We start from the raw sequence: 19,576 nt of genomic DNA, 5'->3' as shown, positions 1-19,576 counted from the left end.
GTATTTACCTTGTTTATGTCTGGAAAAACAAGAAAAAAGTACTTTCCTTTTTGGTATTCTCACCCAAATCACTGTGTTGATGCTTAATAATATCTGACTATATCTAAATGATATGATTTCATTTTAGGTATGACTTTGGTTTCTTTTACTTGGAAACTAAGGAGAAAGAAGAAATTTGAAAATATAAATTGTTAGGCAAGAAGCAGAAATTTGGTTTCACAGCATCTTTATTCCATTTGTGTGGTCCACAAGATGTATGTTTTTTAAAGCGGCCTTTACTTGAGGACGCTATCTAAGGCAAAATAATTACACTAACTATATCCTTCCATCTAGTTCTTCATCCATGAGTGTACTCTCAATCTTCACTGGATTAGCTAACTTTTCACATACAGAATGTTTTGGGGAAGTGCAGGAAGCATAATAAACATATTCTATACTTCCTATAAATCCACAATATTTTCCATCATTTAAGTCACTTGTGTTTCTTGTAAACCTGAAAGAGAAAATATAGAATTACACCTGGCTAGTCAAACATTTGAAGCATATTCACACAAAAATTACTTTTCTAATATATCATTGCTCCTAGGCTCTGCATTGTCTAAAAAAAATAATTATCATTCAGAATATCACGAGTGTCCTCATTTTTATTGACATATATAATGTCAAAGACTGCCTTATTTTTCCCTTTTTCCCATCTGGAATATTTGCTGTTCTTTCAAACATGATACTTCCCTTCCCTAATACCTAATATGATTAGAATGATACCATTCCATTAGATCCTCTAGTGTAACTGGCTCAGTAGTAAATGATCGACACAGTCCTCCTTAAATGTTTTTCAGAATCATCAAAATCAGGAATTAACCTAATGCATGATACCTTAAGCTTGACATCATTTCCAAGTGACATATCCCTCTAGCCATGTTTTTAGAGATTCTACACTGAAATTCTGAATTTTACCAGCTCCTTATCCAAGATTATTGGTTAGGGATTATGCATTAAGGCAAACTTGTAAATTGAAAATATTATCTTTTGGGAAAAATTAGTATTAATACTTGAGCTTATAAATAATGATTATTAGTCAATAAATAAGTTCATCAAATTTCCAAAAGTAAAAATTTCTATTTGAGGTGACATACTACAAATGTCATTGATCACACCCCTTTTCGGAAACAAGCTCCAAAATAACATTTAGGATAAAAAACAAAAGGGAATTATATGTATATATGTAATTACATATTATATACAAATATAATGTGTTATATATATACATACATTATTATATAACTTTTATTTTAGTGCTATTTCTTTATCATTAGAAACATCTATTATATTTTGGTCCATTATAGAGTATCTTCCCATTAGTAAAAATTATAAACACATGGAAATTCTACTTTTTCAAAACAAGTTTCCATCTGTACTCTCCTCTGACACACACACTACCTTTATCCTTAGTGCTTTACTCTAAATGAGATTTTTTAACTATATATCCTTTAATCCTCTGTTTGTACTTATTGCCTATTCTGGCCTATCATTGCAAACTGCCAAAGATAGAGCTGTCTTGTCTTTTTGACCCATACGCCTTTAAAAAAAAAAAAAACCTCACCTACTATTTTTATTAGAAGAAAAACACAACCAAAACAAAAAAGCAAAGCTCCTACGTGCTGTCTGGCCAATGTGGTGAGTGTACAGGAATCACAGAGCTCAGAGTCAGTGTGGCAGCACCGCACCACAATCGCCCTGAGTTCACTCCTGCTTCATGTGTCCTCAACCCACACACATGTGTAAATTCGTGGGCTTGTGGCAGTATGCAGCAGGTAACACTCTGGCTTCTTTCTTTAATCTAATCTGCTTCCCAGATTGAACATATTATAAACTGCAGATAAAATTTTGACATTATTTTTATGTAAGTCTTGGGTTTTTTTCCCATTACATGCAGAACAAATACAACATACGAATGCATTTATAATCACATTTTAATTTATTACACAACAAAATATTCTATATATGGCCTATATGCAACATATACATTCGGGAGCATTTTATACTCTTTATCAGAAATGCTAGTCTATCTCTAAAATTTTCATTCAAAAATGGCCATTTCAAGTGTCAGTTATAATACAAATTTCAAAGCTAAAATTTATTTTTTGTTATTCTGACTGAAGCATTATCATGTTCTATCCTTTTTTATCTGCAGATTTTTAAATTTAGTCTGATTATACCATGAATAGTGAAGTAACTAAGGGCAGAATTACTCTTTTGTTCATCTATGAATCCCAGCACTTAGCATCATTTTAGACATGTTCAAACCCAATAAATTGTTTTGGCTTCTATAATGCTCCTAGATAAAAACACTATTTACAGAAATTCTCCTTTATTTGACTACTATAAATTTGTTAGTGGCTTGTCAAGATAGTGAGAAGACATTTTTGACAACTTCTTGCATTATTAGATACATAAAAATACTTATAGAAAAGAATTCTTTATGAATGCAATTTTAATTGAAGCCACTTTTAATAGTAATCTACAATGCTCCTGAGGAAAACTCCTTTACTCTTATCAACCAGAAACATTCAAGGAAAACTAAAGACTTACCAATCAGAGGAGATTAATGTCTCATCCAAGTTTTTGTATGTTGCGTAACCTTTCCTGGGAGATAATCCTAGCCAATAGTTATATAACTTCTGGGACTTTATAAATTCCTATGGGAAATAGATACGGTTTATTAAAATAACCACCTCCTGTTTCTGTATATTGACTCACATATAAATTCTTATAAATAACTATCTGAATGTAGCATTTTCTAACACTATAATACTATTTTTCAATGTTATTAAAGAAAACTGAGACTTTTTTACTATAAGACTTCTTCTAGCATTTATACATCAGTTACTGTAGAAGGATCTACTTATTCACACAAAACCTTAATTTAGGGTCAACGTAGTTCACAGGATTCAAATACTGAGCAGTCTGGGGGCAAAGAGGTGGCTACTCACTATAAACATATGTTAATAGAAACAGAGAGTAGGGGAAAAACATAGCAAAGTGAGATGATAGGGATTATAGAATAAAATTTAAAAACAGTCCAGATTTTTGTAGCCATAATAATAACATTTTTTTTGAGTAAATAACTGTGAATGGATCATTTGAGGAAGAGCTATGGATTGATTTTTGCCCTTTTTATACAGAAGGCAAAGTTGCTTGACTAAGGAAGCTGAGTTTTTTGAGAAAATGAATTTTTGGCTTAAAAAGTAAATATGACTATTATCTGAGAGACCAAAAATTTTGAGTGATAAGTAAAATATGGAGATACTAATTAGATATTAGAAAAATAAATATATAAATAAGTCTTCCAGGGAACTCACTTTTTCTTGGATTCAGGGACTCCGTGCAATATATCTACCTTTGTCATTCCAACTTAATTCTGCTTTTTATATTTTACCCAAACTGTCTTCTTATTTTAGTATGTGTTGGCTTTCTCTCTTAGTTAAACAAATGCAAAACGGTGGAAATAAAGAATCTCCTCCTATGTACATTTTACGGAATTGGTAACCCTCAGGAATAATTTCCATATTTTCTATTATTAGATAAATGCTCATAAATTGTGTTCTGCAAGTTGATCCTTGCATTTGGAAATGTTTACAGACCTGATTCTCAGTGCCCCATTACTACACATCTGCCCAGTCTCTCAGATTCCACTGATGCTAAAGTTCTAAGCTTAAGGTTTTATATGTTATACCTTAGCTATCTGAGATAAGTGTGCTAAGTCTCAGTCACTTCATACCCCAACTAGAATAAGTCACAGTCATGTCTGGATTAATACATATCTTCCCTAGCATGCATCACTCTTCCTTATTCTATCTTGAGAAAAGTGACTTCCTCCCTCCCAAGCAGAGATCCATAAAACCTTACCAATATACTTTTGTTCCTAATCTTCAACAGGCTGGCATTGTGAGCAGAACATGTCATGCCACTATTTTGCCATGTGTCATAATTGTGAAATAATTTATAACAGCTGTCCTCATGCCACATCCATTCTTTTGGACAAGGTTTACATTTATGCTCTGGAAGAAGAATGCAGTTTCATTTGGTGTGTGTTGATAGTCTTCATTATTCTCATGATTCTGATTGTCCTCTATGTTGAATTAACCAAATTTACTTGTCTTTCTTCATCTTACAACAAAGACAAAGAAAATCCATCTTGTATATTAACCCCATATATATATATTAACCCCATAAAATATATTGGGTTACCCAAAAAGTCCATTTATTTTTTTCCATAAAGTGAAAGACACATGTTTTCATTTTCACCAATAACTTTTTGATTTGGATATTTTGCATATGTCAGCTATCTCCTGTTATTGGCGTCTAGTGGGTAGAGTCCAGGAGTGCTGCTAAACATCTTCCAATGTTTAAGACAACACCACAACAAATAATTATTTGACAAAAATGTCAATAGTACCAAGAAACTTTGTAAACCACTTTTGACATGTTCGATCAGTCACAGCATGTTTTCCATATACTGCACAAGTCTTTTTTGTTTTGCATTTTTGCCTTTCTTGAAATAATAAAGCATAATACACTGACAATGTTGCATATTCTTTTATCTTCAATATTAAAATGACTGCACAAATACACCAATTTAGATAGGTTTTATTTTAAAATGCATGTTGATATGACAGTTGTTACAATACAATCTCACAAAGTTTAAATAAAATTAAAGACAACTAAGTACTACTAGAGCCATCATATGGAAAAAAAACTAAATGAACTGTCTGGGTAACCTAATAATTTGAACAACATATTTCAAATTAAAAACTTGGACTCCATTATATTTTCCCACCTCAGGAGCCCTGGATAATGATTAATTTGATTCTCTTTTTGTCATTCTTTAAAATTCCTACATGGTAATAAAGGCTAATCACAAGAAACACTGGGTGGTAAGAATCAGCCCCACAAACATCAATCCTGCCTTCTCCAACTATGCCATTTCTAGCTCTGACTTGTTGAATATTTGGGTGACTTTGCAAGGGCACAAAGAACATACTTTAGTTATTACAGTGATAGAAAGTGTTAGAGATATTGAAAGACAAATGTCTTCCAATTCCAAGGGTAAGGCTTAACTTTATTTTCTCCCAACTCTCATTAAAAATTCACTGAGGTGAGCAAAAGGGGAAAGGTGGGGCAACTCTTAATTGAACAATGGTAAAATAAGATAAAATAAATACATAAACAAAAGTGAACAATTCACTGAAATTTAGGGTGCTTATAAAAAGATACCCTTTTCTATCAATTGTTGACCTCAGTAACCCCCAAAATCTAGTGAATGTCAGATTAGAGAAACTGTACATTGTTTAAAGTCTCATTAAGTTATTGCCATCCCCTGTAATTTTGGAGCCTATGCTATTATTACTTTTTCTGTTTTTCTTCTAACTGCATAGAACTATCAATTCCTCTGTCAACTACACTTAATTCCCTTTCCCCAAAAATGACTTCCTAGGAAAAGACTGATTCTCAAATGACACCTAGGTTTAGTTCATTGTCTACTAAATAACTTAGAGATGAATATGGGATTACCTGGTTCTCTTCTATATAGCTCATAACATAATTTGGTGGCCAGTTCTTGCAGTGTGGTAGAGATGTTCCTGATCTTCTTGCAAAGATCCATATTATACATCAGTTGTAGAGAAACATTTTTCTGAAGTTCTTCTTTGAAATTTTGTAGTTTTTTTAATTTTCCCATTTCTCTCTTTGAAGTTAGGTGAACTCCAGATGAGAAAAAGAAAATTATTTAAAAATTTTAATCCTTTAGTAGAACCATAACTTCCTTTTTGTTGAAATAGGAGTAAGAGTATTAGGAGGATCCAAGGTGGTGGAGGAGTGAGTAGAAGTTACACTAACTTCCTCCCAGAACCAATCTGGAATTACAGCAAAATTATGGAGAAATCATCTGCAATAAACAACTGAATAATAGTGGGAGAGAGGTCTTATAACCACAGACAGACAGAAGAAACAGCTTCAACACAACGTGACTGGTAAGGATTGTGGAAAAGATGTGAGAGGGATGGCATGGCTGGGCCTGCATGAGTGGCAGTTAAAGTACTGGAGGGATATCTCCGCAGCCAGGGGGATTCCCCCTGAGAAGTGCAGAGTCTAAACCCTAGGCTGTGCTCCCCAGCTTACATCACTAGAGCTTGAAAAGTATACAGATAACATCAAGCTGCAAAAAGTGGCAGGGTTTCTCTCTGACAAAGATGGATGGCTGGAGAAGCAGAGAAGCATTTAAAGGGCCAATGCATAAATTTTTCACATGCAGCCACTTACTCTGGGTGCTGGTAAACAAGGGGAGATGCAGAGTGGACTAGAGATGCTTGAGGAAAGACTAGAGATGGTAGCCTTGGGGAAAGAACTGAGACAGGAGCCACCAGGATTCCAGTGCTAAGTCATCCCCCAGACTGCAGGAGCCATTTTGCTCAGCCACACCATGCCCCTCTGAGTGGCATCAGCCTGAGGGGAAGCAATAGCCCTGCCCCATGGGAGATACTCTGCCTGACCCTGTGGTGCTTAAGCCTGACTGCTGAGTGGAGAATGGCTAGGTTAACAACTGAAGGACTCAGCCACAGAGGGTAGATCTCTGGTAGTCCTGAACAGGCTGCCAAAGTCCAGACTGGGATACCATCTGACATTACCAGAGATGCATCCAGAAAGAAAAAAAAACAATGGTAAATACTAGATGCTACTGAGATGAATTCCACCCTGGTTTTTTCCATAATGTGCAATATTTTCTTTCTCGTATAGTTTGTTAACATTCATTTCTGGTCCTTAAAGAGAGTGCATATTAAGTCACTAGATTTTATATTATAGTTTATTTCAACATTTCTTACATTTTGCTCCTGCCTTCTCTTACTGCATTTTACCTTCCCCTTTCCTCTTATTATTTTCAATTTAATTTTGTTTTCTCTCTTGCTATAACTTGTTTCCATTCTGCACTCTTACTATTTCTGTCCTGTCCAGTCTCTCAAAACCAATTGTCTTATAAATAGTCATCTCAGTCTTTTTCTTGCTCTTAAAATACCCACTTTCTTTCTCCACCTTTAGCAATATTTGCTCATTGTCTGTGGATAGGGTAGTTGTTGTTGCATTTTTTTCAATTTTATCTCCAGATCTTAATTATTCTTATGTTTCAAATCTCAAATTTTACCATTCCTCTCTCCTACTCTATTCTGCCTTCATCCAGCCCATTTTTTTTTCATCTCAAAGTTTAACTTTTCTCTGTCTTAGCCTGGTTTTCATTCTTCACTCTGAGTATTCTTTCATCTATCATCTCAAAATCAATTCCCTTTCCTCTAGCAATCTCTTAAACATTTTTCTTTCTTTTTCCTCTCTTATTCCCATCCCACTTATATTAATCTTAGCTCATGTGTTGGTGATATTTACTGTGGTGGATTTTTTCTCCAATTTGTTTCCTATTTTTTATGATTTATTTACTTTTTTCCTTTTTCTTTCTCTGTCTCACTTTATTTTTTATTTTCTGTTTAAACTTAATACTACACAATTCCCTTCTCCCCAACTCCACTCTGCCTTCATCATTCCCTTTTTTACTTATGGTGTAAATTTTACTTTCTCTCTTTGCATTGTTCCAATCCCCTACCCTTATTAGTGCACTTCCCACTACCCTCTCAAACCCATTTTTCTTTCAGTAAGTCACCTGAAAGAAAATATTTGCTTCTCCTTTATTATATTAGTCTTAATTTCTTTACACCCTTATTAACACTAACTCATTTGCTCTTGATAGTGTAATTGTAGGTGGGTATTATTTTTGCAGGTGTGGGTTTGTTTCCTGGGCTTTGTGGTTTTGTTCTGGCAGCACCTACACAGCAGCATACAAGACATGGTGGGTGGAATGACCCTCAGTCAGCCAGCTGGAGGGGAAGAGCCAACAAAGAATGACCCAACAACAATCAAAACCCTATTACATCCAGAGAGCTAACATAAAGAGCACATAGAACATTCCAAGAGCATCCAGTTCAGGAGATCAAGGAGACTGCAGCACTGAATCTCACAGGTCTCTTACCATAGCAGTTCATACCACAAAGACAGGCAGTCAAAGCAGATCAATTTGAGAAGCAGAAACAAACAAGAAGAGTCTCCCCTAGAATGGGGGACAAAGAAACAACCCCTAATTGAAAGGAAAGGAGGAATCCCCAGAAAGTTGCTAAATGAAATAGAGGCAAGTAAACTATTAGATATTGAGTTCAAAACAACCATTATAAGGCAACTCAATGAGCTCAGTGAGAATTACAAAGAGCTACAGGAAAGCTACAAGGAACTTACTGCAAACTACATCAGCATGAAAAAGGACATAGAAACTATGAGTAAGAGCCAGGAGGAAGTAAAGAATAAAATTTCTGAATTGAAGAACACAGTAGAAGGGATTAAAAACAGGCTAGATGAAGCAAACAATTGAAACAGCGATCCTTTTTTATGCCTTGGAGGACAAGGTATAAAAAATTCCCAGAAAGGGCAAGAAAATGAGAAGACTGAAAAAGAATAAAGAAGGGTTAAGAAAGCTGCAAGATAACATGAAATATAATAATATCCATATAATAAGGATACCAGAGGAAGAAAAAGAGGAGCAAGGGGTAGAAAACTTGTTTCAAAAGGTAATGACAGAAAACTTCCCTAATTTGTTGAGAGAAAAAGTCATAAAAGTCCAGGAAACAGAGAGGGTCTCCCAAACAAGATGAACCAAAGAGGACCAGTCCAAGACACATCATAATTAAGATTGCAAAATTCAAAGATAAAGAGAGGATCTTTGTCAAAGAGAGACAAAGGCAGCAAGGAGAAATAGGAAGTAACATACAAGGGATCTCCCATAAGAATATGAGCTGATTTCTCAACAGAAACACTATAAGCCAGAACGGAATGGCAAGAAATATTACAAGTAGTGAAAAGCAAAGACCTGCAACCAAGACTCCTCTACCCAACAAAGTTCTCAGTTAAAATGGAAGGTGAATTAAAGTGTTTCCCAGATAAGAGAAGGCTAAAGGAGTATACCCCCACCAAACCAGCATTGCAAGACATGCTGAAGGGATGCTTTAAGAAGATAAAGAAAAAGAGTGTGAGAGTGAGACACACAGCACAAAGGGGGAAAATGACAATGAATAAGAGCCTATCAATAATAACCTTTAATGTGAATGGATTAAATGCTTTGATCAAAAGACGGACGGTAGCTGAATGGGTAAGAAAACATGACCTGCATATATGCTGTCTACAAGAGACCTACCTGAGAACAAAAGACCTACAAAGATTGGAAGTGAAAGTCTGGGAGAAAATATACCAATCAAAAGGACAGTAAAAAAAATGTCAGCATTGCAATAACTTGCAATAGACTAGATAAAATAGACTTCTAAACAAAGGCCATAAAGAACATGAAAGGACACTTCATAATACCCAATGGTAAAATCCATCAAGAAGAAGACACAAATATCATAAACATATATGCACCCAACATAGGAGCACCCAAATACATAAAGAAAATCTTGGAGAACTTCAACAAACATATAGACAGAAACGCACTTATAGTAGGAGATTTTAACAACCTACTGTCAATAATGGATAGATCTTCCAAACAAAGAATCAACAAGGATATTGTGGCACTGAATGACACACTAGATCAAATAGACTTAATTGATATATACAGAACCTTTCACCCCGAAGAAGCAAAATACACATTTTTTTCAATGCACGTGGAATACTTTTAAAGATAGACCATATGGTATGTCACAAAACAAGCCTCAACAAATTCAAGAAAATTGAAATGATACCAAGCATCTTCTCAGATCATAATGGCTTTAAAATAAAAACCAAGCTAGAGAAAAAAACTCAAAAACAGTCAAATTCATGGATACCGAATAGCACATTATTAAACAATGAATGGATTAACAAGATCTACAAGATAGATCTACAAGAACTGGAAGAACAACAACAAACAAAGCCTAGAGCAAGTAGAAAGGAAATAATCAAGATCACAGCAGAATTAAATGACATAGAGGCTAAAAGAACAATTCAAAGGATCAATAATACAGGAGCTAGTTCTTTGAAAAGATAAACAAAATTGACAAGCCTTTAACCAGCTCATCAAGAAAAAGAGGATGAGGACACAAATAAATAAAAATCAGAAAAGAGGAGATATTACAACTGATACCACAGAAATACAAAGGATTATAAGAAATTACTATGAACACTATACACCAAGAAATTTAAAAACCTAGTTGAAATGGACAAATTTCTAGAAACATATAATCTTCCAAAAATGAATCAAGAAGAAGCAGAAATCCTGAACAGACAATAACAGCTAATGAAATTAAAGCAGTAATCAAAAACTCCCAGCACTCAAAAGCCCTGGACCAGACAGTTTCACAGAAGAATTTTACAAAACTATTAGGAAGAGCTAACTGCTATCCTTCTCAAATTATTCCAAAAAATCCAAGAGGAGGGAAGACCACTGAACTCTTTTTATGAGGCCAGCATCATCCTAACCCCAAAATCAGATACAGACACAACAAAGAAGGAAAACTACAGGCCAATATCATTGCTGAACATAGATGCTAAAATCCTCAACAAAATATATTGGCAAACCAGATCCAGAAATACAGTAAAAAGATCATACATTATGACCAAGTGGGATTCATCTCAGAAATGCAAGGATGGTACAATATTTGCAAATCAATAAATGTAATCCATCACATAAAAAAGGACAAAAATCACATGATCATATCAATAGATGCAGAAAAAGCATTTGATAAGGTACAGCACCTGTTTATGATAAAAATACTCAGCAAAGTGGGAGTAAAGTAAGCATTCCTCAACATAATAAAGGACATATACAAGAAACCTACAGCCAGTATCATACTCAACAGGCAAAAACTAAAAGCTTTTCCCCTAAGATCAGCAACAAAACAAGAGTGTCATCTTTCACCACTTCTTTTCAGCATAGATTGGAAGTTGTAGCCACAGTGAACAGACAAGAAAAATAAATAAAAGGCATCCAAATTGGAAAGGAGGAAATAAAACTGTCATTGTTTGCAGGTGACATGACAGTATACATAGAAAACCCTATAAATTCCAGCAAAAACTATTCAACTTAGTAAGTGAACTTGGCAAAACAGCAGGATACAAAGTCAATATAGAGAAATTGAATGCATTTTTATATACCACAATGAAATATCATAAACAGAAACTAGGAAAAAATCCCATTTACTATAGCAACAAGAAAAACAAAGTACCTAGGAATAAACCTAACCAAGAAGGTGAAAGACCTGTACTCAGAAAACTACACACTAAAGAAAGAAATTAAGGAAGACACAAATAAATGGAAGCAAATACCATGTTCATACATTAGAAGAATTAACATCATTAAAATGTCTATACTATCCAAAGCAACTTATAGATTCAATGCAATGCCTATTAAAATACCATGATGTATTTCACAGATATAGAACAAATATATCAAAAATTTATATGGAACTATAAACAACCCAGAATAACCTCAGCAATTTTGAGAAAGAACAAAGTAGTAGGGATCACAATAGCTGATATCAAACTATTTTGATTAGATGACCTCTATAATCAAAACAGTCTGGTACTGGCATAAGAATAGACACACAGACCAATGGAACAGAATAGAGAGCCCAGAAATAAACCCATATCTCTATGGCCAATTAATATTCAACAAAGGAGCCCGGGTATAAAATTGAGTAAAAATAGCACTTCAGTAAATGGTATTGGAAGATCTGGACAGCTACTTGCAAAAAATGAAACTAGACCTCCAAGTTACACCATATACAAAAATAAACTCAAAACAGATAAAAGATTTAAATGTAAGTTGCGACACCATAAAAGTCCTAGAATAGAACATAGGGAGGAAAATCTCAGATATTCCATGCTGCAATATTTTCACCAATATGTCCCCTAGAGCAAGGGATATAAAGGAAAGAATATACAAATGGAACTACATCAAACTAAAAAGATTCTGCATGGCTAAAGAAGCCATCTGCAAAATGAAAAAGGAACCAACCAAATGGGAAAAAATATTTTCCAATGAACTTCAGACAGGGGTTTGATCGTGAAAATTTATAAAGAACTCACATGACTCCATTCCAGGAAGACAAACAATCCAATTAAAATATAAGCAAAGACCTGAACAGACACTTCTCCAAGTAAGACATACAGAGGGCCCAGAGACATATGAAAGGATGTTCAGCATCTCCAGCCATCAGAGAAATGCAAATTAAAACTATGAGATACCACTTCACACCAGTCCAAATGGCCACCATTAATAAATCAACAAATAACAAGTGCCATTGAGAATAAAGAGAAAATGGAACCCTAGCATACTGTTGCTGGGAATGCAGACCGGTGCAGCCACTGTGGAAAACAGTATGGAATTTCCTCAAAAAACTGAAAATGGAACTACCTTTTGACCCGGCAGTTCCACTGTTGGGAATATATCCTAAGAATCCTGAATCATCAATTCAAAAGAACCTAGGTACCCCAATATTCATTGCAGGATTATTTATAATAGCCAAGTGCTGGAAACTGCCTAAGTGCCCACCAGTAAATGAGTGGGTCAAAAAACTCTGGTACGTTTACACAATGGAATACTATGCAGCAGAAAGAAAGAAGGAATTCCTACCCTTTGTCACAACATGGATAGAACTGGACAGCATTATGCTAAGTGAAATAAACCAGGTAAAAGACAAATACCATATGATTTCACCAAAAAGTGGAACTTAACAAAACAAAAAGCAAACAAAATAGAACCAGAGACTTGGAAATAATGAACAGTAACCAGAGGGGTGGGGAGAGGAGGGTATTGTGGGAAGAAAGGGTAAGATCAAGACAAGGAACATGTATAAAGGACCCATGGACAAGGACAATGGAGGGGAAATTGATTGTGGGAGGTGGCATTGGACAGGGCAGGGGAGAGCAATGGGGAAAAAATGGGGCCAATATAACTGAAAAACAATTAAAAAATTTTTAAGAATATTAAAGGTCTAGCGCATTCATTTCACAGGAGGGGAAAAAGACTATCATACTGCAAAGACTTAGGTATAAGTCCTCTTTTTGTTTATATATAACTTGTAATCACTCCAAAGCCTCTGTTCAAATAGTGAACTTCCTTGTAAAACTCGTATAATTCTGGGTGTCTTTCTTTCCAATCAAAACTTGGGTAATACATACACATGCTTCCTAAGATTCCCAATCCAGTCATCAGCAGAAGGCACAGAAGAATAAGAGCCAACTCTCTTTTATGCAACCCATGGGAAGGAGCAGAAGGTGCTGTGGAAAGCAAAATTGGCAAAGAGAACAGGAAATGACATACATCTGCATTTGATTGATTGATTGATCCATTCATTCAGGTTGCATTTTCTTTCTTAATATATACATGGTAAAGTAATGAAACTCAAGGACATGTTAAATACTTTTTAAAAAATATGTCAAGAAGTAGTCAAAAACATTTTTTAGCTTTTTTGCATTAAACTGGTTTTCAAGAAGAGTTGTTAATTGGTAGGCTGATTTAAGAAACACAGGCAAAAAAAGAGTTTAAACAAGAAAAGTAAGTAACCCAATCAATCTGGACACAGTACATCTTTTCCATAAAAACTGGAGGAACTGAGTACGAGGCAGGTAACAGAAGTCAATTTGAGTATTCCCTTGTCTGAGTGGACAATTGTGGGATGTCAAAGATGTCAAAGAAAATAACTTCAGTTACTTATGTTTTCCCCAGAAAATCATGTCTGTGGAACATAAGTGATAGGCTGTCCCTTTCAATGTCTCTGAATGTCCATATGAAGCTATATAATTTCCTCCTTAAATTTAGTTTATTGTTTTTTAACAACAAACTTCTGTTGATTATTTTCTTTTTACTAAAGAGTAAAGCCCAAAGCAATTTCCTTATTTCAAAAAACATGATTTACGATATTACAATTGAAACCACAGAAGTACAAGATCATAAGAGACTGCTATGAACAATTAATTATATGCAAACAATATTGGATAACCAAAAAAAGAATAAATTCCTAAAAGTGTATAGCTCACCAAGATTTAATCATAATTAAGTAGAAAATTTGAACAGATTTATTACTTGTAAGAAGATTGAATCAGTGATCAAAAATCTCTTAACAAACAAAAGTCCAGGACTAGACAACTTTACTGGAAAATTTTACCAATATTTAAAGAAAAATTAACACCAATATTTCTCAAAATCTTCCAAAAAATAAATTTTAAAATTTTGAAATTTTTATTTCAAAAAATAAAATAAGAGTGAACACTTCCAAACTCACTTAAAGGGCCAAAAGCAGACAAGGATACTGAAAGAAAAGAAAATTATAGACTAATATTCCTTATGAATGTAGATGAAAAAATCATGAACAAAATACTAGCAAACTGAGTTAAACAATAATTTTAAAAATTATATACCCTGATCAAGTGGAGTTTATTCCAGGTATGCAACATCCTGGGTCAACAGCCACACATCAGTCAGTGTGATACACCACATTAACAGAAGAAGGATACAAATCATATGATCTTCCCAAAAGATGCAGAAAAAGCATACTACAAAATTTAACCTCAATTTATAATAAAACTCAACAAGGTGTGTATAGAAATAATATACCTCAACATAATAAAGACCGTATATGTTAAGCCCATAGCTAACGTCATACTCACTGGTGAAAAGCTAAATGCTTTCCCTCTAAAATCAGGAACAAGATAAGGATGCTCAGTTTTGCCACTTTTTATTCAACATAGGTTTGGAAGCCCTAGCCATCCAAATTGGGAAAGAAAAACTAGAACTGTCTCTATTTGCAGATGATATGATATTATGTATAGAAAATCCTAAACCCTAAAAAACTGTTAGAACTAGTAAACAAATTCAGTGAAGTTGCAGAATACAAATTGAATACACAGAAATCTGTTGCATTTCTATACACTAATAATGAACTATCTGAAAGACATATTAAGATAAAAATCCCACTTACCATGGCATCAACAAAGAATAAAACACCTGAAAATAAATTTAACCAAGGAGGTGAAAACCTGTATATTGGAGACCACAGTACATTAAGGAAAGAACTGATGAGAACACAAATAAATGGAAAAATTTCATGCTCATGGGTTGAAATAATAATTATTAAAACATCTGTACTACTCAAGCAATATACAGAATCAGTGCAATTTTTAATTAAAATTCTAATTGCATTTTTCCCAGAAATATATCAAACTGTGCTAAAATTTGTATAGAACCATAAAAGACCATGAATAGCCAAAACAATCAATCTTTGGAAAGAAGAACAAAGCTAGAGATGTCACATTCTCTGATTTCAAAGTACAGCTGAAGTTTTTCAAAGGAAAAAACACAGTACATTGAAAGTACAAATACAAGATAGTAAGGATAGATATTACATAATATAAAATTCACATTATACAATATAGACTTTAAGTTAGATAATGAGAAAAGTAGACAAAACTCAGTAGTGAATAAGGCATGATTTCAAGTTTTCTGGAGAGGCAAAGAATTTCCAAAGTGGAAATTAAGGATAAGACAGATTAGTAGAACAGGAGATGAGAATGAATGTATTATAAAATAAAAAAGATAATTGTATATTAAATTAATGTTATATGCATCTTCTTATACTATAAAATGGAGAAATACAAACAAGGAAATTAAGATAGAAAATATTGCAAAAATTTTAATTGCTCCTTCTTTAAAAGAAATCTGTATTAAAGGACAATCTCACAAAATTGAACTGTTTTTCTACCTCAACTTTTACCATGCTGATGATAAACAGATCTAATATCTAACAACAAAATTGTACTCAGAGTAATGTTAGCATTTAAAAGAATGTTACATTTTGTAGGGAAATAACTTAATAAAATATGAAAATTCTTCTATTACTCCTCTCTCATAATTTCACTATTTCTATAAACTTCTTGAGTACTCTGTAACTACTTTTATGTTATTCCTAACCTAAATACATTGGGTTCAAATATGGATATGCTTGGGCAGATTTTATCCAAAAGGCCAGGAACCAGGAGGTAGGAACTGTGTATATTAAGAGGAATATGGGATAATAAGAGGAGTAAGTAGGATGGAAATTAAAGTATTTTTTATTGAAGTATAAACTGGTAGTCATCATAGTTATTCCATTTATATCATGATTTAAATTAGAATGGAAGAATACAAAACTTCCAGATATAGTGTAGTTTTGAATGTTTCATCTTCAAACATTTCTTTGTCTTTTTTCTTCCTTAATCCTTTAATGTGTCCTTTATTTAACTTAAGCTCTTCTATATTTTATTAACTTAGGGAAAGATTGCCAGAAAAGGAGAAGTATTAGAACAATATATGCTTGACTTGGTAGAATATCAAATAAAATCAGGTATCTCTGACTGTCTCTGTCTCTCTCTTGTACATACACACACATATACACACACACAAGCATTTTCTTATAAAAAGAGATATACAAAACTGACTTTTCTTGGCTTCCTTTCATGGGGAAAAGGAACATTTCACAATCTAGCCACATAAAAAATAGTATCCTATTTATTATCTTGAGTATGATATTAAAAAAATAGAACATTTTTGAAATTTTGAAAGATTGGATTTTCAAGATGCTGATCAATGTCTTTAAAAAACCCCTATAATAATTTTTATGAACACTTCTGGTGCCTTTGATAAAAATGAGAAGTTTAATTAAAATTTCAGGTTGAAGGGTCATTGTCAATTTATTACTATCTGCAGTGCAGGACTCCTACCTGTACCCTCCTATCACCTTCTATACTCCACTTGTACCAGCTTACGAACCACCCATAGTTCAAAATCTTACCTTTTATACCAACTTGGTCAAACTTCTGCACATGTTCTATCTTGCTGGAGTCCTGGAATTTTAGATCTGCATAAGTAACTTCTTCAGACATTGATGGTTATAAAAAGAAAGCTTAACAAACTTTAAAAAATGAAGGTAACCTAGCAGTTGGATACTAAACAGCAGTTGTGATTTTGAATTCAGTTTATAGACTGAAGCTGACACTTACAAGCTTAAAGTTCTGGTTTTGTTTTTAAATCCACTGTACCAACCACCCATACGTGTTCAAATGAGGGGCTGCCCTATTGTGGCCTCAGATAAGAATAGAGAGCTGGTACAGGAGAGAAACCCTTCCTCTTGTCTCTTCCCTTTTCTTATTTCTCTGTGTCTACCAACTGCAGAGTAGTTTTCAAAATTGTGTCTGGGTATTACGAGTGTTGTGCAAGGTGTATGAATCACTAGCGCAACATGATGCAGATATAACAGAATTTATTGGAGACAAACTTTGAAGCAGAGAAGTAATGAAAGGGGCACAATCCTCAAACACTCACTACTCTACAGAAATGGCCTGGCACCATGTTCTGCACGTGTGATGGCAAAGGTTCTGATAGGCGGGGTTTGCCATAGCCAGGAAGCTGCACACACACACACAAAGAGCACTGCTAGAGAAAGGAGGAGTGTAAGTTCCACCTTACCACCTTGTTACAAAGGCGTAGGCTAGCTGAAAGGAGATAAGGAACACCTAGTTTCTTAGCATCAAGAAATATACTAAGGAACCCCAAGGCCCTGGAACCACGCTAGGGAATGTGCATACCAAGGTTGGCATGTCAAAGGTCCTAAAAATAGCTAGCTGTGCAGGCCAGGAAAGCTGAAGTCAGCCTTGCTGTCTTTCTGCAGACTGGCTCAGTCATTTTCAGCCAGCTCTCAGCTAAGCTACCAAAAGGAGGAAGGAAATGAGTTTCCAGAGTTACGCAGGCAGCTGTTGGGTAAATATCATGTAGCATGCTCAAGGGGCAGAGGTTCATTCATTTCTTCATCAATATGCAAGGTGGAGGTGGGGGTTGTGGGATGATTGTTTTTGAGTACAGTAATTTCTTTCTAATTTTCATTAGTAACTCTAACCTTAAAATTCATATTAGTATTGCCACACATAAATACCATAAAATAGATAGGCAGGTTTTTCTTTTGCTAAAGAGAATGTATACAGATTTTTTAAAGTATTTAATAAAAATTAACTGTTTTGTTATATATTAGAATAGACAGTAAAAATAAAATTTAAAATGTCTCTTTCACAAGAGGTACTAAAGAAAAAACACAGATTCAAAATAATTAAGAATATATACAACCAAAATGAAGAAAACTTTAAAACTGTTAAACAAAGGAAAAAAATTAAAAATAAGAAAACATGCTTCTGGATTACAAGCATCAATATTATAAGAAAAAGACACTTCTCCTAAATGTATCTAAACATGAATGTCAACTAAATTAAAATGCTAATAGATTTTTCCCCTGGTACACAACTCAGGCACATGCTCTGACTGGGAATAAAACCAGCAACCATTTGGTTTGCAGGCTGGCATTCAATCTACTGAGCTATACCAGCCTGGACCCAATTATTTTTTAAAACTCAGTTTTCTCCTGTTTTTCAACTATCACATACACATACACACATGCACACACACCCAGTCTCCCTCTAGCTAGGTAGGGTCTCATCATCAATTCAGTCCACTCTTAATTCTTCTCTTTCATTGAACAAAATGAGTCTAACCAAATTCAACAAAGATTATATTTTCACTATATCCATTAACTATTTCTTGTCTTTTAACTTACAGGTAAGTAGTTTTTCTAGGATATTTACTTCAAAACAGTATCACAGATACAGAAGCAACAATATTTGCTTAGCTGTTCTCCCTTAGAAGCATTTGATGCCGATGGCTCCTCCTGCCTTCTTAAACATGTTTACCTCTTGGATTCCATCTTGCTGTCACTTGATGCTTGACAAAATTATTTTTAACTTCAATTATGATTTATCTCAGTTCTAGAACTTTTATTTGGCTCTTGAATTATTTCCATGTTGTTGAAATTCTTTATACTTTTCTCTCTTTATTTGAACACACAAATCATTTTTATTTTAAATCTCTTGTCTGATATTATCTGTGTCTGAAACATTTGGGTTATCAACCAGTGTTTTGCTGTTTGTTCTCTTTCATTTTTCTAAGGCTTCCTCATATTTTTTTTATTAAATGCCAGATATTTTATACAAAAACATATCTTTCTACAAAGAAGTTATTTTTTTCTTCCAGGAGGTAAAATATAAACAGTAAGTCATGACCAACTGGAGTCCCTCAAGTTCTATCTTCTTAGTTGTTTTAGAATTTTTATCCAGCTTTTACAATAATTATCTTTGGTGGAGGTTTCATGCGATATATGTCACAGGTCAACGGCTAAAACTTGAGATCTCCCTATTGCTCATTTTATAAAACCTATTGAGCATATAAGAGCTAATGGTCAAACAATACATTCACATCAGTTTTTCTAGGACAACGTTTAGTAGGTGACAATAGCATAGATGCAGAAGCAACAGCAGCTGTCTAGCTGCCCTTTCCCCTATCCCACCCTAGGACGATGCCCAGCAATCTGGTAGGTCTGAATGTCAGATGCCAGGGAGGAATTCTAATGTTGTACATGGGTGTTTTAAATGCATGGCT

General features: G+C 34.2%; 1 protein-coding gene across 5 annotated transcripts; it reads right to left on the bottom strand.

Annotated features, from left to right (window-relative positions):
- Positions 1-209: 209 nt before the first annotated feature.
- On the bottom strand, positions 210-17,760 carry CLEC12A (C-type lectin domain family 12 member A). 5 transcript variants are annotated; one of them, XM_045839725.1, is made up of 8 exons: positions 17,098-17,180; positions 16,890-16,941; positions 15,042-15,067; positions 13,243-13,341; positions 5,575-5,763; positions 3,910-4,061; positions 2,593-2,699; positions 210-493 (listed from the first exon to the last, which is right to left on the bottom strand). In XM_045839725.1, exons 4-8 carry the CDS (start codon positions 13,271-13,273, stop codon positions 316-318), a joined length of 657 nt encoding a protein of 218 aa, XP_045695681.1. In that variant the 5' UTR covers positions 13,274-13,341; positions 15,042-15,067; positions 16,890-16,941; positions 17,098-17,180; the 3' UTR covers positions 210-315. The 5 variants fall into 5 exon arrangements, with proteins under 5 accessions (XP_045695681.1, XP_045695677.1, XP_045695680.1 ...); XM_045839721.1 differs by lacking the exons at positions 15,042-15,067; positions 17,098-17,180 and adding an exon at positions 17,683-17,760; XM_045839724.1 differs by lacking the exon at positions 15,042-15,067 and having other exon boundaries at positions 17,098-17,169.
- Between the last annotated feature and the right edge of the window lie 1,816 nt (positions 17,761-19,576).

Source organism: Phyllostomus hastatus, unplaced genomic scaffold, assembly GCF_019186645.2.
Source record: "Phyllostomus hastatus isolate PE091 unplaced genomic scaffold, TTU_PhHast_1.1 phas_contig_308, whole genome shotgun sequence".
NCBI lineage: Eukaryota > Metazoa > Chordata > Mammalia > Chiroptera > Phyllostomidae > Phyllostomus > Phyllostomus hastatus.
The sequence above is the reverse complement of the archived record's forward strand: the minus strand, read 5'-3'. Positions and strand labels throughout refer to the sequence as shown.